At 49.1% G+C, this 21,943-nt stretch overlaps 1 protein-coding gene across 1 annotated transcript in view; it reads left to right on the forward strand.

Annotated features, from left to right (window-relative positions):
• Positions 1 to 15,066, forward strand: part of DIRAS2 (DIRAS family GTPase 2) — a 23,198-nt gene extending 8,132 nt beyond the window's left edge. The window contains exon 2 of the mRNA XM_008069556.2: positions 13,447 to 15,066. Within this exon, the coding sequence (XP_008067747.1) occupies positions 13,483 to 14,082 (600 nt within the window). The 5' untranslated portion in view covers positions 13,447 to 13,482 and the 3' untranslated portion in view covers positions 14,083 to 15,066. The remainder of the gene's footprint in view (positions 1 to 13,446) is intronic.
• Positions 15,067 to 21,943: the final 6,877 nt, after the last annotated feature.

A 21,943-nucleotide genomic window follows, 5' to 3' on the forward strand; every position in this document is an offset into this window, starting at 1 on the left:
AAAGAACTTTAAACTTGTTTTTACATGATAGGGTAATTTCTCCTAATGGGTACGGGGGCACTTGGGATCGGTCTGGGCCGCTCAGCTACCTGTGATGACGGGGGAGCTGCTGAATGAGCAGAGTGGAATGTCAGCAGGCAGGCTAAGCAAAGGAATGTCCGGGAGGGGTTCATTACTTGACATTCACATACTGCCAGCAGCAGTTGCGGAAGCAATCGGTTATTTTATGAGACAAACAAAAATTAAACTTAACAAAATTCTAAGTACAAACACTGCAAACAAATACAGTGAACGTGGGGTAGGAATTCATAAAGTATTTCTTTTTTTTAATCTCTTGGGTCTCTCACCCCAGGGCGGCTTCACTCTCGGCTGTCACTCTTCTTCCACTCTACAGCACGTGGCACAGCGGGCTCTCTCCAGGCTGGGACCCTCCCTCTTCCCGCACCACCAGGGGAGCCTCTTCCCTCTGACTGCGGCCTCTTCTCTTTGCGATTCGACTTCCTGTATGACCCTCATCAGGAATTTACATTTTATCTCGCTAGTATATCCGTTTGTCTTCCCATTAACATTTTGGCCCCCGTCTTTGCATTTTTTTCTTATTTTAGAGATGTGGGGTACAATTCAGGGTTAGGTATACAAATGGTCATTGTACAGGTAAAATTTGGGTCCCTGTTTGGTCCCCACTTTACCTGGTTTGCGATCAGGTACCCTTATAGATAAAGTGTGTCCCCTACCTCCCCTGGCAGTTTCCCACTACTGCCTATCCCTTGTCTTTGTATTTTAAAATTAAATTTTAAAAACTTTTTTTTTTTTTTTTGCGTTGGAGTCTCACTCTGTCGCCCAGACTAGAGGGCCGGGGCCGCTCCCGGCCACCGCAGCCTCGACCTGCTGGGCTCCGGTGATCCCTCCGTCTCCGCCTTCCGAGTAGCCGGAACGACAGGCGTGTGCTACCACACCCGGCTAATTTTTTTGATTTATTGTAGAGATGAGGTCTCGCTGCCCAGGCGGGTCTCGAACCCGCAGGCTCAGGCAATCCACTCACCTCAACCTCCCAAAGGCGCGGCATTACAGGCTGAGCCACCGAGCCCGGCTTAAAAACTTTTTTGTAACCAAAACTACATACCATTCAGCCACCATTTCATACCCAGAGTCTCAGTTGATGTCTTTGAGCCGCCTGCTCGGTTTCCCCATTCTGTGCTTGCTCCTCAGTTCGCTGTGTCTCAGCATCCTGGATGCTGTCAACTTGGCTCTTGCTGGATCACCATGACCTTCACTGGACCATGCTTCTCAGAGCCTGGCCCTGCTGCTGGGCCTGCCCCATTGGGCTGCTCCTCTCTGGAGTTCTTATTCCTCGGCCCCACAGCATGGCCTTCCCTGGGGTGAGGGAGGGGTCTTGGCCAGGGAGGCTGAGGTGAAGACACTGCAGGGAGTAGTTTAGGGCTATGTAGGGAGTTTAGTCTTGCTCATCCTCTGTGTGGGATGTCTCCGTGGCACCTGAGTGGACTGGTGGGGCATGGGGTGTGAGTCCAGGGGCACGGTCCTCGCTGTGGATATGCAACAGGGGGTGGCATGTGGGTGTTTAAAGCCATGGGCAAATGACCCGCTGTGTGCAGCTGCCATGAGGTGGGCAGGAATGCCTCTCTTGTCTTGCCCAGGCTGCCTGGGCACTGTGAGATGGCTGCCTGGCCTCCTTTCAGGGATCCTGTGGCCACTTCTGCCCCAGACCCACAGGGGCCTCAGCAGGTCCTTTGACATGGAGGTCACACCTGTCACTTCCCTGGTCCTTTCAGTCCTTCTCAGGGTCAAAGCGTACCTCTTACCTAGGCTCATGAGGTCCGGCAAAACCCGTCTGCCCCCATGCCCACCGTGCCCTCGCCCCCCTTGGAGAGCTCCGCCATGTACCCTGGGCATACAGGATAATCACCTGTGTTCGCACGTGCTGCCCTATCCACCAGGGAGCACCCCTCCCCCCAGGTTTCCTCAGGGCTCACACCTTCACCTCTCTCCAATCTTGGCTCTGATATTGAGAGTCCTTCCCTGGCTTCTTGTCCTCTCGGATCCCCATGACGTGTCCTTGACGTGTAACCAGAAGAACTTGCAGGTGTGTATTTTTGCCCAACCAACCTACACCTGCAAAGTCCTCCGTTCGAGAGACCTCTAAAATGATTGCAGTGGTGACTTTCAGATTCTCAGCTGTGCCAATTGGAGAGATTTTAAAGATACACTTGCATTGTTGGGACAAAATCATGTAATGATGGAATTATCCCTGTTCATCTTTTTTCAAAAGTGCTCTCTTAATAGGACGATTGGTTTTCCAAAGCAGGTGCTGTCCCTGCTCTCTATGTGACAGGGATGGAGGAGTGGGTGGATTTGGGGGAAATATCTCCTCTGTGGCATACATGAAAAGCCTCCTACCAAACAGAAAATGTGAATGAATTTAGAACAGTTTTTTTTTTTCAAAAAAATAAAAGAAAAACACATCTTGATGTTAGTTCTGCAACTGGTACTCCTTTGTTACAAAATATCTAGTGAACTGTGTGTGGTGGAACGTATTACCAGGTGGCTCCATGTCTGCATAGAAAGCACTGGAAAGATTCTTCCACATCTGATGTGTCTTCTGTTTGTTCATGAAAAACAAAAGGCCCAAATGCAGGATGTCTAGTAGCTCCCGGCTGCCTCCGGCTGCGACTTCTTTGTGTTTGCATCGTGCTGACGAGAGATGCCATCAGTGGATTCGCCGCTGGCTCTGTCACGTGTCTTTGTGCAATTTGTCATTCCAGTTGACATCACCCACCTTAGAATATTACTCGTACATAGAGCTGTTCAAAAAAATGTGATTTTCATTTTGATTTTTATAGTTCATTTAGCTTCCCCCAACAGCCTTCCTCTGTGGGCTCACACAAGTGTATTTCCGCAGCAAATAATCAATACGCACTGAGTGTTTCTGACGCGTCTGGCCAGGCTGGAGCCATTGACGTGCTGGTGAATGGACCCAGCAGTCCCTGCTTCCTGGCACCGTTGTCCGAGCCGGGAGTAGGGGAGAGAGAGAGAACGCACGTAAATGCATAAACAAAAACCGAAAGACGAACACATGCCCCAAGCAGCTTATTACTGAAAGACAGTCATTGTGGCAAATAATAGATGAGCTGAGGTGTGTTTGAAACGTCTGGGCGGTTACCCAGTGTTTAGCAAGCCTCTCTCCTTGGTAGCCTCTGACATAGCTAGCTTGGCCCCCAGGCTCTGCGGTTGCCTGTCCACAGATCTAACCAACTGCTGCTTGAAAACATTCAGAAAGAGAGATGGTTTTGTCTGTATGGAACATGTTCAGACTTTTTGTCTTGTCATTACTCCCTAAACAATGCAGTATGACAATTCTTCACGTAGCATTTGCATTGTCTTAGGCGGTATAAAGATTCTAGAATGGTTTGAAGTGTACAAAAGATGTTCTAGAGGCTATATGCAAATGCTCCACCATTCTATATAAGGGACTTGAGGGCTGTACTGGTCCATCTGCCTTGCCGTCAAGAAGGACCTGAGGCTGAGCCACTTACAAAGAAGAAAAGGTTTATTTGGCTCACAGCTCAGAATGGCGCTGGTGTCTGCTAGGCTTCTGGCAGCCTCAGGAAGCTTTTACTCATGGAGGAAGGTAGGGAGGAAGCAAGAGAGAGGAAGGGGCCCGGCTCTTTTAAACACCAGATCTCCTGGGAATCAATGATAGAGTGGAACTCCTTACTGCAGGACGGCCCCAGGCCATTCATAAGGGATCTACTGTGACACAGACGCCTCCCACCAGGCCCCACTGCCCACACTGGGGACCACATTTCAACATGAGATCTGGGGGGATGACATCCAAACCGTACCGAGCATCCATGATTTGGGCATACATCGGTGACTTGGAACCAACCCCCAGCAGATGCTGAACAAAGAACGACGGCATTGGGCTCTCGCCATCAGCATTTTTTTCTGTATGTCTTCCTATAGGGTTTTGAGAAAGGAGTGAATTTCAGTTTGTCACTGTACATTTTGGTGTATTATTTTATATATTTTTACCAGATAAGGAAATAAGTGTGTTTTGCCTTACGGTGTGTGGCTCTTTGCTTTTCGTTATTAATTTTAAATACCTCAAAAGAGGATTCTAAGCCCTTTTGAAAAATCAAGCTTAGTTAGATTTACTGGTTAACTTAGTATGTTGGATTGAGTGTTTTGTGTTATTAAACTGTGCTAGAAGTAGTCTAGGGTGTGTCTCTGTCATCTCCAGCAGTGCAGACTGGTAGAGACACCATGTGAGCCACGTACGTAATTTTGTATTTCTAGTGACCACGTTTAAAAGAGTTAAATAGACAGGTGAAATTAAAGAATGTCTTTACCTTAATTAATATATGAAATGTTACTATTTAACTTGTAATCAGTATCAGAGTTATGAATGCGATGTTTCCCGTTCATTTTTGTCTAAGTTTTCAGATCCAGCAGCCCACATCTACTCGGCCAGTTGCATGTCCAGGGGCTGCGGCATGGCACAGCACGGCCTGGGGCCCAGGTTCAGTGCCGTGACTGACAGTGGTGGATTCACACGACCACCGATCCAGTGTGGAACTACAGCCAGGGCGGTGGCTGGATGTTTTTTCCTGGCCTTATCAGACCAGATTGGATTCTTACTGTTTCACTGTGTTTTTGGAGGTTGTGACTTATTTCCACACGTGTTGACACACACAGTCACGTTTGTGTGTATTGTGGTGACATATACACAACAAACCATCTACCATTTAGTCATGTTTCCTCCTACAGTTCGGTGGCGGCGCGTCCTTTCCCACCGCCGTGTGGCCACCACGGCTGTCCAGCCCCAGGACTCTTCTCGTCCTGCAGAGTCTCTGTCCCCATGAAGCAACAGCCCCCTGCCCTGCCAGCCCTGGCACGCCCTGTCCCACCGTCTGTCTCCGTGGATGTGACTCCTTTGGGGCCGTCACATTCGTGGGATCACACTGCATATGTCTCTTTGCAACTGGCATATCCGCTCCATGTTCATCTGCGCTGTAGCCTGTGCTGAGACATCCTTCTCTCTAAGGCTGTGTGATGTTTTTGTCTGTGTGTGGACCCCACCTTGTGATCCACTCACTCCTCTGTGGGTGCATGTTGCTTCCGCCTCTCAGCTCTTGTGGAGTGCTGCGGTGAACATAGGTACAAGTGCCAGCCTGAGTCCCTGCTTTCATTTCTTTGGAGTGTACGCCACGAGGTGGAATTGCTGGATGGTATGGAAATTCTATCTTTTTTTTTTTTGAGTTGGAGTCTCACTCCATCACCCAGCCTGGAGTGCAGTGGCCGCTCCCGGCCACCGCAGCCTCAACCTGCTGGGCTCTGGCGAACCTTCCGCCTCAGTTTTCCGAGTAGCTGGCACTACAGGCACGCACTACCAAGCCTGGCTAATTTTTTGATTTATTGTAGAGATGAGGTCTCGCCAAGTTGCCCTGGTGGGTCTCGAACCCGCGGGCTCAGGCAATTCACTCACTTGGGCCTCCCAAAGCGCCGGATTACAGGCTGACCCACCAAGCCTGGCTTGGAAATTCTATCTTTAATTTTAGACTACCATTAGTGACACAAAAGCATTCCAGTTTCTCCATGTCTTTGTCAACACTTGTTATTTTCTGTCTTTTTAAAACATAGTCATTCTAGCCGGGCTCGGTGGCTCAGCCTGTAATCCCGCGCCTTTGGGAGGCTGAGGTGAGTGGATTGCCTGAGCCCACGGGTTCAAGACCCGCCTGGGCAGCGAGACCTCATCTCTACAATAAATTTAAAAAAAAAAAAAAATCAGCCGGGCATGGTAGTGCCTGCCTGTAATTCCGGCTACTCGGAAGGCTGAGGCGGAAGGATAGCCAGAGCCCAGCAGGTGAGGCTGTGGTGACCGGGAGCGGCCACTGCACTCCAGTCTGGGCGACAGAGTGAGACTCCAACTCAAAAAAAAAAAAAAAAAAAAAAGATAGTCATTCTAGTGGATGTGAGGTGATACTTCACTGGGGCTGTGATTTGTGTTTCCCTAATGACTAATGATGTTAACATCTTTTCTTGTGTCTGTTGGTCATTTGTGCACCTTCTTTTGAGAAATACCTACTCAGGTTTCTTTATTTTTAAGAGTTCTTTATACTAGATCCTTTTAAGATGTTTATTATACAGAGTAAGTCCCTTACGTATGAATGAGTTCCTTCCCAAGAGCACATTCATAAGTGCAATTTGTTCCTAAGTCCAGCAAAGTTAGCCTGGGTACCCAACTAACACAATCAGCTATATAGTACTGTACTATAATAGGCTTATAATACTTTTAGTACAAATAATACACAAAAAATGAACAAACACAAAAAGAGAAAATATGTTTAATCTTGCAGTACAGCATGTGACAATGTATGCTAGACACATAAACTAACTTATGTGACTAGATATGTGAATGCATGTTTGTGTCTTTGAATGTTTGCAACTTGAAGGTTCGTATGTACTTACTGTATTTCTTCCCACTTGTAGATTCCTTTTAACTTTCTTGATAATGTTCTTTGTACAAATTTTTTTTATTTTGCTGAGGTCTTCTGATTTATATGGAATTGCAAGGGGCCTCAAACAGCTAAAAAAAAAAAAAAAATCTTGAAAAAGAATAGCAAAGCTAGAGGACTCAAACTTCCCAATTTCAAAAATTACTATAAAGCTACGGCAATGAAAACTGAATGACACTAGCATGTATGTAGACATGTAGAAAAATGGAATAGAATTGAGAATTTAGAAATAAACCCTCATTTTACAGTTGATTGATTTTTGATCAGTGGGCTTAGAATGGGAAATAATAGTATCTTCAACTGGATTATCCACATGTGAGAGAATGAAACTGGACCCCTAGCTCATACTATGTATGAGAATAAGCTCAAAATGAATCCATGGCCTAAACAGAAGAAGTAAAACCATACAGCTTTTGGAAGAAACATAGGGATAAATCTTCATGGCCTTGGATTTGGTAATGGATTCTTTATGACACCAAAAGCATGAGCCACAAAATAAGTCAAGATTGTTTGAAGGACTCTTTAGCCCCTTGCCAATTTTGTAAATATATTTGGCTAACACTAGCAATCCATCTAAACAGGTACACATGCAATGTGCTGTGTTCCCATCTGTTGACGTGTGTGGCATCCCAGGCTGCACTTGGCAGTATCCCAGCCCTTGTGATGGGCCTGGGACACTTTGTGTCCATGCATGCAGACTCCTGTGTTCCAGCTGATGTCATCCCTTGATGTGTCCTTCCCTGTAGCGGCCAGCATGCCGCACTGGTCACTGGTCACCCATCCTTTGACCAAGACAATAGTATTGTTTATTAGTCACGTGATTTTCCTTTCTATTTTCCTTTCCCACACAGAAAGAAAATGAATACAGCAGAAGATGGCCACAGTGTAGTCAGGCTCTGTGCAGTCTCATTTTTATTTTGGGGGGTTATAGTCTCACTCTGTTGCCCAAGCTGGAGTGCAGTGGCATGCTCATGGCCACCCCAGTGCCAACCTCCTGGGCTCCAGTGATCCTTCCACCTCAGCCTTCCAAGTAGCTGGAACTCCAGGTGCACGCTACCACCCCTTCTTTTTTTTTTTATTGTAGAGATGAGGGCTTGCCAAATTGTGCGGGCTGGTCTCGAACCCACAAGCTCAGGCAATTCACTCGCCTCACCCTCCCAACATGCTGGGATTACAGGCTGAGCTACCGAGCCCAGCCTCTGGGTAATCTAAGCATGTCTTACTCGGCTCTGAGGATTCCTGGCCTCCAGGCTTTCCCCAAATGAAATTGTTTCAGACAAACATCAGTGACTCTCATCTCTGTGCTTAAGCTGTGGGCTGATTTGCCTCTTGGAAATGAAGGCTTAGAAATAGTTTATTCTACCCCTTTGTCCCAAGAAATGCTCCATTTTTCTCCATTTATTCTACTCTTACAGACTTTGGTCATGTTGTAGTGAAGCACCTGAGGCCTTCCCAGCCAGGTCTGTTGCCTTCACACCTGCCCTAACACTGCCAGGCAAGGGCGTCTCTATAACGCAGTAAGATAGAATTCCCAAAGGACCCCGTTTTCTGCAGAAAGGTGGGCCGTGGCTGCTTAACTCTGTTTACAATCTGGCAAACATTTCCCACTAACAGATCTTTCATTTTTCGGATTTAACTAATAAGATACATAAAGTCAAACTTTACTTAAACTGAGCTTTTAGAAACACATAAAAGGATACTTGCTTACCTAAATAATTTACACTTTGTTGGGAGTTGCTTCTTAATGACCCATTCACCTTGAATTATTAATAGTTTTCTATGGGTTCTCACATACTGAGTTTAGATATGGGGCTTGTTTAAACGTTATCCCTTGGTTACGTTATCCCCTGAATAACGCTTTGGTGTTAGGATGAGGAGAAAGCGTCGGGGAACACCAGGCAGTCACTGAGCAGAGACAATCGCACGACTTCAGGAACTGTGGGAGCCTCTGAACTCAGATGGCGGTTGGGCCTTTTGGGGCAGGACATGCTGAGCTTTCCCAAGTGTTCTTTATCTGCTAGAGAGAGTGCCTTTTTTTCTGGTTTATGGAGTTTTTAAAATTATAAATGGGCATTGACTTTTTGTCATCATTTTCTTTTCTGCAGATACTTAAGTTGTCATGTTATTTTGTCCTTCATTTTATTGATATGGTACAGTACATTCATTGATTTTTGAATGTTAAACCAACCGCATTCTTAGGTAAATCTCACTTGGTTATGATGTATAATCCTTGTAATATGTTGATGGATTCAGTTTGCTAGTACTTTGTTGAGAATTTTCCATCTGTATTTATAAGAGATACTGGTCTATAGTTTTCTTGGGATATCTTTGTTTTGGCATTCAGGTAATGCTGGACTCTTAGGAAGAGTGAAAAATGTTCTCGTCCCTTTAATTTTTTGGAAGAGTTTATGAATAATTTGTTTTGTTATTACTTTTTAATATTGATGAGTATTTCCCAGTGAAACCATCTGAACCTAAGGTTTTCTTTGTAAGTAATTTTTTGCTTACTAATTTAATTTTTTCAGATTTTTAAATTTCTTCTTGAGTTAGCATTGGCAACTTGTATCTGTTTCATCTAAGTTATCAAAGTTGTTGGAATATAGTGGTCAAAGGAGTTCCTTATAATCCTTTTATTTCTGTAAGGTCAGTAGTGATGTCTATTCTTTTATTCCTGATTTTGGTCAATTGAGCCTTTTCACTTTCTTTTTTAGTCTAATTAAAGGTGTATTAATTTTGATCATATTTTCAAAAAATCAACTTTTGGTTTTGTTAATTTTCTCTATTAAAAAAATTCTTTATTATTTTATTATCTTCTCCTGCACTCTGACTTTTCCTTGACTTTTTCCTCCCTTGGGGTTTCAGTGGGCTAAGCCCCTCTTCCCCACTGTCTTAAGGTGAACGATTATGCTATGAATTTGAGACTTTGTTCTTTTTAAATACAGATGTGCATGGCTATAATTTTTTTCTAAGTACCACTTTACCTGCATCTCCTTTAATGCCTTTGTGGCATTTTCTTTCTCTTTAGTCTTTTGTTGCCTTCTTGCCAGCTTTCCCCCCTCCAGTCTTACTGCTGCTTTCTGAACCCCTTCTCTTCTTGGTCCTTACCAAAAGTAGCCAGAAAACCATGCCGAGGACTGTGCTACATGCTTGAGTTTATTGCCTCATTCATTCCCCACAGCGATCTTAGGAAGAAGGAGGTATTCTTGTCTCCATTTTAAAGCTGAGGAAACTCAAATTCAGAAAGTTTAAGTGACTTGCCAAGTTCTCTTAATAGTATACATCAGATCTGTCATTTGGTCTTCTCCTTTCATTCTACATACCTTCTCCCTGGGGGATTTTTATTTCTTGTAGTGCTCTTTGATAATGGATGATTCCCAGATATTTGTCCCTAAATGAGACCTCCCACTCAGTCACTTACAGACATCTCTCCCTATTTGTCCCACAAACTAGACCCAGTCACAGCTCCCCTCCCTTCACTGCCCACAACCTTTTTTCTAAACCCGCTTCTCTCCTTGGCCTTTTTTCTTGATTAGTGGTGGGTGCTTTCTATCACGGCATGAATATCAGCTCCGTTTCCTGCGCTCATTCCTTCCCATGAGGTCTCTCTTCTGACGGGCATGCCTGTCCTCACTTGGCCTTCTGGCACACCCCAGCCCTCTGTGCAATGTCTCCTGAGGGCTCTGGGAAGGATTAAATGCCCTTCCTGGTTCTCTGCTGGCTTTTGCTGTGATGTGATCACAGTACCTGCCAAGTGGCGTGAGTGGACCCTTCCTCATGTCTGGCTGCCTTACAATGCTGTGAGCTTCCATTGTGTAAGCACCACGTTTGCATGGCACCTAGAAGGTGTTTCACAAATGTTTGTGAAATAAACGACTGGTTCTGAGATGAAAGAAAACAGTTTCCAGTTTGGGTTTTTGTGAGAGAGCTGGGGATCAGTGTGCAGTCAGTGCCCCAGGCCTGTCTCATACACACACATTGACCTCGAAGGCCTTTAAGGGCTCCTGCTCCTACACCACCTCCAAAGGGAAGTTGCTCCTGATCTCCCAGATTCCGCGAGGTCCTTCAGACCTCTCTCGTGGGACTTGGTGTGATATAATTTATTACGTTTTTGTCAAGTTATCTTCTGGATTGGCTTTACTTAGTGCTGAGTTCTTTGAGAACAGAGAAACTGCCTTAGGACTGCTCCCTGCACAGTTGACCTCTTGCCAAGAGTCTGGTCTTTTGCGGAAGCTTAGTAGATAATTCCTTGGGAAAATGAATCCTTGTAGCCCTGAGTACCGTCTTTTTATGTTTAGCATTTGCTTTCTCTATTTGGGCTGTGGTTTAATGGTGGAGATGCCTTTACAGAGTTGACCACATAATCAACAGACTCATAAAGAGTATGTGCTGTGGACCAAGAGCTCTTTGAGGGATATTGAGATCCAGAGCTTGTCGAGACATGTTCTCTTCCAGCTAGATGCTTGCACTCCAGTCTGGAGCTAAATAATCGTCACACAAGGCAGTACTGAGTGAGGAAGGGAAGGGAGCTTCATTCTGAGGATGCAGAGAGAAGCTTCAGACCAGACGCCACTGGCTACCTTCTAGGGTTTGACTGTGTCCCCCGAAAGTTCGTGTGTTGGAAACGTAGTCCCCAAATTCCTATGTTCGTGGCATTTGGAGGGGAGGCCTTTGAGAGACACTTAGGATTAGATGAGGCCCTGAGGATGGAGCCCCCATGATGGCATCCATGGCTTTATAAGAAGAGAAAGAGACAGCCTGGCTAGCATGCCTGCGCTGCCTGGCACGTGCTACCTTCCACCATGTTACAGCACAGTAAAGGCTCCCACCAGATGCCGGCACCTTCCTATGGAACTTAACAGCCTCCAGTACCTTCCAGAATAAATTTCTTCTCTTTTAAACTTAATCAAACTGCGGTATTCTGTTATCGCAACAGAAAATGAACTAAGTCACCGTTGATTGTTTTTTAAACATAGCACAATGAATCACCATGCTGCACTTTTGAATTGGCCATAATCATCTCTTGCGCATTTAATAGACTCCATCAGATGCCTATGCAGGCTCTCCTGCAGTCTTTTGTTGTCAGTGAACTTCCTGACATCTTTTTTAAACTCTCTTTTAGCATTGATGCTTCTTCAGTTTCTTGGAGGGCCTGGGGGTTCCAAAGTGCACACAAGAACAACTGAGCACTTAAAGCAGCAGACTTGGAGGTGAATGCACTTGATGAGATGGGAAGACAAGATGCCACAGCCCGGGCATTGACCTGATGTTCTGTCTGCCAGTAAACATTCTCATTGCGCAAGCCCATTTCCCTCCATTGTTAATTATATTTAATACTTTTTACTGGACTCTGAAATGATCTTGTTCAGCAGTGCTTTTTGTTGTTCCCTGGTTCCTCTAAGTCGGGGAAAGTGAAGTCAACACAGTGCCGAGGTGCAGCCCAGAACGGGGTCCTTGGTTCACATTACCACACTGCTTGTCTGCTTCAGTTGGAATAACTAGGATGTTGCTTAAGTCTGTGTTTTTTTGTGTGTGTATTGTGTATCCTTTCATACCCGAGAAGGCACAGGATGACAGATAGTTTATAAATGAAGAAAGCACATTTGCAAACCCCTTGGACTAGGGGTGATGCTTGTGATGAAAGGAAACCCCATTCTACTCAGTCCTAATAGTCTTTAATAAATAGTTATCCTACTATCCTGGTAATAATCAGCTCCTTATGATTCTTGTGTGTGTGTGTGTGTGTGTGTGTGTGTGTGTGTGTGTGTGTGTGTTGGAGTCTCACTCCGTAATAAAACACGTATAATTGCTTTAGTTTTGATCGATGAAATGACTATCCAAGCTTCTCGGTCAGCAGCCAGCTCTGTTGGATGTACCATCTACACTAAGACCTGAGTAGTGCTCAGTCACAAGGCCAGCTCTTTCTGCAGGCTGCCTGTGGGGGGTGTTGGCATCCATGATGCTTGGTTCATATCCCAGCCCCGCCTCTTCCCAGCGGGGTGACACAAGGATGTTCCATTCCCTTTCCCTTCTGTGTTTCCAGTGTCATCATTGCACAGCAGAGCTGACATCACCAGCTTCTGCAAGGTGGTGAGGGTGTCAGGAGTGAAACAAACACTGGACAGACAGGAAGAGGGTCACTCTCCCATAGCTCCCCCTCCCAGTGTTTGTCGTAAAAAATTATACGCAAGCCGGACTTGGTGGCTCAGGCTGTAATCCCGCGCTTTGGGAGGCTGAGGTGAGTGGATTGCCCGAGCCCATGGGTTCGAGACCCCCCTAGGCAACTTGGCGAGACCTCATCTCTACAATAAATCAAAAAACTAGCTGGGCATGGTAGCGCACGCCTGTAGTTCCAGCTACTCGGAAGGCTGAGGCAGAAGGATCGCTGGAGCCCAGCAGGTTGAGGCTGTGGTGGCCGCGAGCGGTCACTGCACTCCAGTCTGGGCGACAGAGCGAAACTCCAACTCAAAAAAAAAGAAAAATTATACATTGTTGTGACTTGTATACTGGGTTTTCAGTACATAAGGTGAAGCAGGAAGTATGAACCATGGTGTGTGTGTGTGTGTGTGTGTGTGTGTGTGTGTGTGTGTGCGCGCGCGCACGCTGGGATGGCTAATTCCTCTTCTCCTCCTTACCTCTCCTGGGCTGTCCCTGGGGCACAGCATCAAGGTCCGACCAGGAGAGACAGCTGGGGCCCCTCAAGCTCTGAGCAGATCGGCTGCCCTTTTGAAAAGCGCAGATTTACCACATGGGTTGGGCTTAGAGTGGTAGCAGTTTTAGACTGAAACTCGACTGGCGCCTGTGTTGGGGTGAAGGGGAACCCGATGGGCCCGCCGTCTAAGCTGTCGAAAGAGGGCCCTGCCAACCTTCTCCAGGCGCTTCCGCTAACTCTCCCGTGGTCTGGTTCCCTTCCCAGGTGAGCCCCGGCTGCCGGCCACGTCCTGCCAGCAACATGCCGGAGCAGAGCAACGACTACCGCGTGGCCGTGTTCGGCGCGGGCGGCGTGGGCAAGAGCTCGCTGGTGCTGCGCTTCGTGAAGGGCACGTTCCGCGAGAGCTACATCCCCACGGTGGAGGACACCTACCGCCAGGTCATCAGCTGCGACAAGAGCATCTGCACGCTGCAGATCACCGACACCACGGGCAGCCACCAGTTCCCCGCCATGCAGCGGCTGTCCATCTCCAAGGGCCACGCCTTCATCCTGGTGTACTCCATCACCAGCCGGCAGTCGCTGGAGGAGCTCAAGCCCATCTACCAGCAGATCTGCGAGATCAAGGGCGACGTGGAGAGCATCCCCATCATGCTGGTGGGGAACAAGTGCGACGAGAGCCCCAGCCGCGAGGTGCAGAGCGGCGAGGCCGAGGCCCTGGCGCGCGCCTGGAAGTGCGCCTTCATGGAGACCTCGGCCAAGCTCAACCACAACGTCAAGGAGCTCTTCCAGGAGCTGCTCAACCTGGAGAAGCGCAGGACCGTGAGCCTCCAGATCGACGGCAAGAAGAGCAAGCAGCAGAAGCGGAAGGAGAAGCTCAAGGGCAAGTGCGTGGTCATGTGAGGGCCCCTCGGGAGGGCGGCCGCCCCGGCGCCTCCCCCGGGACCCCCGCTGCCGCCCCCGTGTCATGCACGATGCCCCCGTGTCCCGCGCCACCTTGGACCCAGACTGGCCCTCCCGTGCTCGGAGGGCGTCCCGCCACCGCCGGAAGCCCACCCCCACCGTCAGAAACCGCAGGAGGCTGAGGGACTGCTGATGCCCGCGCTGAGCGCCCGGACGCTGGATGGGCCCCGCCGTGTCTGGAGGTGGCTTGCCACTCGCAGGTGGGGGGGCAGCGGTGCTGAGAGCACTGTCGTCTACATGCATGTGAGAGCGTGCTGGCCTGGGGCCGCCCACCCCCACCCCAAACCAGGTGTCCTTCTCTGCTCTGAAGCCCGTAACACCTCTGGGGGAGAAGCAGGGTCGGGGGCGTGAGAAGACCCCCCCCCGTCTCAGGGGGAACCACACCGGCCCATTTTATAGTACTTTAACTGGATTAAATAGTTACACAGCCTCCCCCGAAGGATGTCTGTTCTCCGTTTTCTCCCGACCTGCCGGGAGCCTTGCTATCGTGGCTGGGAGTGTGTTTGCCTCGTGTAGACCTAGTTAGCAAGTGTCGTTTTCTCCTGGTAGAGTGCTTATTTTCATACGCAATGATCAGTTCACCCATAGCGTGCTGCTCTGTCAGACATGCTTCAGTTCTCGAGGAGGGGTATTGTGACATCGTGACAATATCGCAATCACGTTCCTGCGTGTTACGCTCAAGGATATCAGAAATGTGAAGCTTTCTTCTTTGACCTGTGAAGAGTGTGACTTCTTCCAGCCCTCAGCTTTTAAACACAAGCAAATAAAGTCGCCATTTTTGGACGTTTTCTCCTCCAAGGTGGTTTTCTTCTCTTTAATAACTCAGCCCATACCCAGCTGGGTCACAGCCCACAAAGGCCATCCGACAACCACAAGCACATCTGTTTTGCTGACGTCACAAACACGTGTACGCCACACTTTGCACCTTAATGAAATACTTTGAAGCAGAAGTTACTCACTGTGTTTTTGAGGATTTGTCTATATCGGAAATACGTTCCTGGAAAATGCATTTAAATGACAGTAACTTCTCTCGCGTGATCCATTATCCGTGTCTTCTAGGAGTTGTTTGATGCAGGACTCACTCTCAGAGCAGTGATGTTCTTCTCCCAAGATGTGTGCATCCTGAAACCTTAAACCTTCAAGCCAAATTACAGCCACAAGGATTCCCATGTGCTGGCATGGGGCCGTGGCTAGGGGTGGCATGCAGCCGTGCCTCTGCCATCGTGGTGTCCACCTGGACTCTGTTCCCCGACATTCTGCGAATGGCTCTGTTCGTTCTCCTGGTTGATGACATCGGCAGAATGCGTGCTGGCTGACCGCGGCGCTGCCCTGCTGCAGTCCTTCCCGTCACCCGCACGCATGTGGGCTTGCCTGGCATCTGGTGGCCATGCAGCCCGGCAAGGCTCTGCAGCTGGGGACGCTTGTCCGCACTGCCTCCTCCCGTCCCTCCTGTTCAGGGTGGCGGTAGCGATGTGGCTGCCTCCGTCCTCCAAAGCACATTCCCGTCCTGGTGTTTGCCCCTTTCTTGTCCAGGCCTGTCCTGGTCTCATTCCCGCTGTTCTCCAACACCTCCCCCCCGGGCTTGGAGGTGCCTTGGAGAACCGCTGGGCTCTGTGGTCTCACCATCCCCTCACTCTCCTGGAACACAATTGCCCGACTTTACAGGGACACTCACGCCCTGCTGAAGAAGGGATGGGACCGGGGAGCCAGTGGGGGCCAGAGCACTTCGGCCGCTCCAGGAACCTCAGGGTCCCTCAGAGTGCACGTCTTGGTCTAAAAGGCCCTTCCATGGCATTTGTGAGGAGTTTGTTGTTGGTGAATTTTTTTGAACATTTGTTTTCCAACACGTCCCTGCACTTTTTCTGCTGCTGTTCTCAGAGAGGATCAATTTGTAGTTCGGGTGTGGGCTAAGTGGAAGGAGAAGCGGAACTTTATGGCCAACGTGGAGGCTTAGGTTTTGAGTGGTTTTTTTGCTGGTGGTGAAATGTGGCCTTTGCTGCCAACTGAAATGTGTGTTAGTCCTTTAATGGGAGATCTCTCTACAAACTACCCCATTCCTGCTGATCATAAATCACAATTTATCTTATCCTTTTCAAGTCTGTTTCTATATGATTACGTTTTACGGGTTTCATCAGTATGAGAAGCTTTCAGTTATTGAAAATCTGCTCTCACAAGGGACCCACCTTATTCCTTTTTATTTTGCCTGTGAGGGTATAGGTGAGAAAGGCCGTTGAGGCCTCAGTCGTGGACCATCATCCCGTGATTAGATCCTGAACTGAGGATACTGACGCCCACCTCAAGACTGTGTCTGGGGCCTCCCTAGCTGACTTGGGGCTGGAGGAGTTGGTGCCAAGGAACCAGATTGTGTTTAGCTCTTGTGTGTTCCCACTCCCAGAGACCTAATTGTGGTTCTTGAAAACATGTCCTATGGTACGTATGGGGATCGGTTTTTGACCCAGCCACAGTAAGGTGTAAAATTCAGAATATCGCTTTGAATAGGAATATTGCTTTGAACATGGTGCCCTGGGAACAAGCATGGGTGCCGTGACGTCCCTCTGTCCCCACTGGCCCTCCTCCACACGCAACAAGCCATCAGTGTGCACAAGAGACTGCAAGACCAACAAGAGCAATATCAAATTGTTCACTGTATCCAAAATGACATGTACATGAAATATAGAATTTATCTTCCTGCATTTTTGAAGTACAAAGTAGCAAATTGTATATATCTGTAAGCTAGTATATTTGGTTCACTGTTTGTAATATTTAAGAAATGCTCCTTCTTTGTAGAACAAAAATGTATCAAATATTTTAAAAGCTCTATGATACTTAATCTTTTTTCCCCAAAACTTGTAATGTGTTGCTCCTGCATTAGTTCTCTAGTAATATCCATAGCTAATGGGGCACATGTGAATCCTGGAAGAGACATCCTGGAATTCAGTGCTCCGCAGAATATGTAGGCCAAGTATTTGCAGAGCGTGACTTTTATATGTGTGGGATATCGATGTGTATATTTATATTTAAGGTGTATTTATGGTTATAATTCCATTCTCTATTCTATTTTATTTACTCTGAGGTTATAAAAATTACCCTTGCATACAAGTTTCTGGTGGCCAGTGATGTTCTGGAGATAATGGAACGCATTACAATAAAGCTCCAGTTATGATACCCTGGCTGGAAGGTGGTGCTGTTTCTTACCCCTCAGGGGTTGGCTGGTCTAGGGTGGCCTGGTTCTGGCATGCCCTTGGCTGCTAGGATGTGCTCATGGCCACGATGGGAGGGTTTTGGGTTCTGTACAGGCCTCAGAGGGGCAGCGGCTTGCCCTGGGGCACCCTGTGACACATTCCCTGGTCCCTGTCATGGGGCAGAGGTGAAGCAGATGGCCCTGTCAGGCTGTACCTCTGACGAACTGAGTAGGGACAGTGTAAGGTTCAAGAGGCCAAAGGAAAGACGTGGAGACAGGGAGAGAGACATGGGTTTTATTGGGGAACGTATAGGGGTCCAGAAGTGGCTGCCTGGACAGGGTCACTGCTGCTGCTTGCAAAAGCCATGCAGTGTATACAGCAGCCTCCACGAGCCCAAAACACAGCCCGCTCCGAGGAACTGCTGGGGTTCAGATGTTCCCCACAGATAAGGAGGCAGCTTTGGGCTGGCTGCTCCCAGATGCCTTGGTCCAGACTTTGAACAAACGCTTTTCCGAGACCATAGGGTCACTCTCAGGGCTTGCTTGGGCCGCTGCTGTTCGGCATGGCCACCAAGACGTTCCAGGCAGGTGAGAGGAAAGGGCAGGCCCAGCCCTGCATGACTCAGGATGGGAGTGAAGACGAGCTCTCTCCTATTCAACCTGCCTGGCTGTTAAATGAGGCTGTGACGACCCCGGCATTGTCCTGAGCACAGTTTCGGCTGGTCCTTGTTTCTCTTTCTCCACACTAACTGCAAAATAAAGCTTAAAGATGGGAATGCGGGGAAACAATTCGTAAACTAAAATCAAGATCTAAATGGCTAAGGGAACCCTGAGCAGGTCTTCACCTTCTCGGAGCTCGTCCAAAGAGGGCTGTGTGTGTCCACGGGCGGGTGGCCCTGACCATGAGCCCGTGGTCAGCGAGAGCTGGCTCCTCGCGTTTTGAGCAAACAGCCTGCTGTGTTGGGCTCCACCTGGAGGGCTGAGGGCAGTGTGGAAATCAACCTATGTAGATACAGAGCCGCAGATGGTCTGGGGCGTTCCAGCCTCTTTTTTCTTTTTTGGAGTCGGAGTCTCACTCCATCGCCTAGACTGGAGTGCAGTGGCACACCCCCGGCCACCGCAGCCTCGACCTGCTGGGCTCCGGCGATCCTTCCGCCTCAGCCTTCCGAGTAGCCGGAACTACAGGTGTGCGCTACCATGCCTGGCTAGTTTTTGATTTATTGTAGAGACGAGTTCTCGCCAAGTTGCCCGGGCAGGTCTCCAACCTGTGGACTCAGGCAGTCCTCTCGCCTCGGCCTCCCAAAGTGCTGGGATGACAGGTGGAGCCACCAAGTCTGGCCCTTCCAGCCTCTTTATAAGTGGATTTCCAGGCCCTGTGCACTGGGTATCACTCCCTGCAGGCCACCTCTTTCAGGTCCACCATGGCGCCCCTCGGGGCTTCTCACTGAAGGAGGTACTGACAGCCCACAGCCCTGGGGACCCTGTAAAGGGCCTAGAGCTCATCAGCCTTTCATTGCACATGGAGCACGTTAGGGACTTGGATTCTGCGGCTGAATAGGCCTGGGCCTCTGCATTTCTGGCAGGCTTAGGGGGATGCGGGCGGCTGGTCCACAGACCACACATGGAGGAGCAGGGCTGGATGTCTTTGGTCCCCGGTTTTTTGCCCTTCAGAGTCCCCCGGAGGAGGTTTGAAAACCATCAATGCCCAGGCCCTACCTCGGAATCTGATTTAGTGGCTCTGGAGTGTGGCTTTGGCTTAGGGTGTTTAAAATGCCCCAATAAGCATCACATGGAACCCAACTGAAGATCCATGCTGCTGACCAAGTTTAGTGGGGAATGCCACCACTCTGGCCATCTCCCGGGCTTGGGGTAGGGGTGGCTTGTTCGGTTGAGGGCCCCTGGAGGGAACGTGCCCGGGCAGCACGTCAGTGACCCTGAGTGTCCTGACTTGACGTCAGCATCTCCCAGGCTGGCACTGGAAAGAGCTGTAACTCAGATGTGTGTCCCTGTCCCCTGCCCCCCCATCAGGGCTGGTATGGGGCAGCCTAGTCCTGGGTCTGAGCCCGGCAGCTGGGGGAGCACCCCCTCCTCGCCCCCTCATCTGGCACGGTGCATGCCCCATTCCTGACAACTCCCCCAACTCAGGAGCCACCGACACTGCCGACAAAGGCCCCACCTGTCCTGCCTGGGCCCGCTGACCGTGACCGCACGGCCAGCAAGAGTGTTTGTGGCAGCCCCCGGCCTGCTGGGGCTGCCTTTGCAGGTTCCTCTGTCCATGGCCGGGGTGCCCACAGGCTGCCGCTGCAGATCCCGACATCTCTGGACGGTTCTCCTTCACTTTTCCATCTCCGTGGACTTTGCTCATTAACAGAGGTGCTTGCCCATCCTAGTCCACCACAGGGCACCGCAAGGCTCAGAGAGGCAGACATTTGCTCAGACCCCCTAACGTACCTCGCACTGTCATAATGACGGTCACCAGCAGTGTGCTCTCCTAACTCCTCATGGTCACTGCTCAGGCAGCACCAAAGGGCTCAGCTCGGGTGCAGAAAAACAAAGGAACCACACGTTCCGTCTGGACTTCCACAAGGAGGGAGAGGGAGAGGCCAGAAGAAAACTGGGTGGAGACGGAACCATCCACCATGAATGTGAGATCTGGGTCACACCAGTCTGTCCTGGGGTGGCAGTGGGTCAGGCCGTTGAGGCAAAGTGTCTTCCTCAGTCTCGCCAAAAGGCAAGCCTGTCTTTTTGCAGCCCTTTTAATAACAAGCACCCATTAGCTTTCAAGAAGTGACTCTCTAAGTGTTCATTTTCTCACACACACACACACACACACACACACACACACACACACACACACACACACACACCCAACCATGGTAGTAAAGCAACCCCTAAAGCGAAGTACTTCGAAACACCCCAAAGTCCCCATTCTGAGCTTGACAGGAGTATCAGGAGCTTGGGGGATTGGCAACGGGTTTTGTCTAAGATGCCATCGTCACTGCAGAACTGGCAAGACGCAGTGGTGAGTGGTTGTGTCAAACTGCACTGCTCGGCCACGCTGTTTCCTATGCCTGGAAACCCCTTTTTTCCCTCTCTCCCTCCCACTGCTGCGTGCTCACATTTACTCCTGTATTAAGGCCACCCTCAGATGACCCTCTCTGAGACCTATCCCCATCACTGAAGCCGAAAGACCCTTCTTCTTCAGAATTCCTCCTGATTCCTCTTTTCCTGACCTGTACAGCACGTACACATTTGTTATTCAGAAATCACTTGTGCGCATGTCCTAAATTGCTTCATAGTGTGTATCCTGAGCTCCTCACTGAACCCTCTCCACAACTGAACTGTGCTCTGGACCAGTGAATTCCTCATGGACGTTTGCTGGATTGAGCAGCAAAACCTACCAACCCGCCCGCCGGCTGCGGGAGTCTGTGCTGTGCCTCTCTGGGTCCCCCCACCATTCTCATCTGGGCACAGGGCAGGACAGCACTTCCTGTTGCCTTGCTGGTGGGGGGCGGGGTGGGTCTGGCCATTCTCAGCCAAGGGGTTTTGCGTGGACAAAACCCCTGGTTTTAGGTGAGACATTTCACTTCCTTCTCTTCCAGGACAGGCAGTGATCTCGAGAGGGGTGTTCTTGTGACCCGCTTCGAGGCTGAAGGGGAGCTGAGGTCTCCCCAGGCCTGTGCTGGGGACACAGAGTCTGAGGGAGAAACGAACCCGTGTTGTCTGAAGCCATCAGGATTTGGGGGCTGACTGTCACTGGGGCATCATCCAGCCTCACTTGCCTGGTATGTAACCCCTGGCTTAGCATTTCCTTCTTGCCAGCCTTTTCCTTTTAAAATTCAAATGACAGGTGAATAAATGAGATCTGCACTACACAATAAATGCAGTGCTAAGAAGGTGGAAGCCCTTCAGAACACGCCAGAAACTTGCAAAGTGTTTTTTTCATCCCTTTAGCAGATTGTAAAAAAGAATATTGTCCAATTTAGGCTGACTGATACTAACCAGAAATGAGTTAGACTACAGAAATCATGCAGCAGGTCTTGTCATTTCTGTCTTCCTGGGGATCCGGTCACAGGGTGTGAGCAGAGCACACGAGAGGGCAGTGGGGAATCCAGGCTATGCTGAAAGGTGTTCTGGGATTGCCCTTTGTTTGATCAGTGATGATTTTTGAGCAGATGATACCGAATGGATACCTGGGGTCAGGTCCGGTGGGGCCTCCCGGTGACCCCCTGAAGAGGGAAAAGATGAACTTAAATGCCAAAGCAGTTGGTGGTCGACAGTAGGCCTCCTGCTGTTGACGTGTGACCCAAAGGAACAGCAAACATTGTGAACACCATCAAGCCGTGGCTGCCAGTGTCTTGGCAGTCTGTTCTGTTTAGGAAGAGGGGAAGGGGCACTGAGCATGGTGATCCTTGAAAGAAGAGTCACTTATCAGGATTTTGACGTTAAATATCAGTGAAACTGGCCGGGCGCAGAAGCTCAAACCTATAATCCTAGCACTCAAACCTATAATCCTAGGCTGAGGTGAGAGGATTGCCTGAGCCCATGGGTTCAATAACAGCCTGGGCAACTTGGCGAGACCTCATCTCTACAATTAAAAAAAAAAAAATTAGCCGGGCA

Source organism: Carlito syrichta, unplaced genomic scaffold (assembly GCF_000164805.1).
Source record: "Carlito syrichta isolate Samal-C Ts95f unplaced genomic scaffold, Tarsius_syrichta-2.0.1 Scaffold312116, whole genome shotgun sequence".
NCBI classification, from domain to species: domain Eukaryota; kingdom Metazoa; phylum Chordata; class Mammalia; order Primates; family Tarsiidae; genus Carlito; species Carlito syrichta.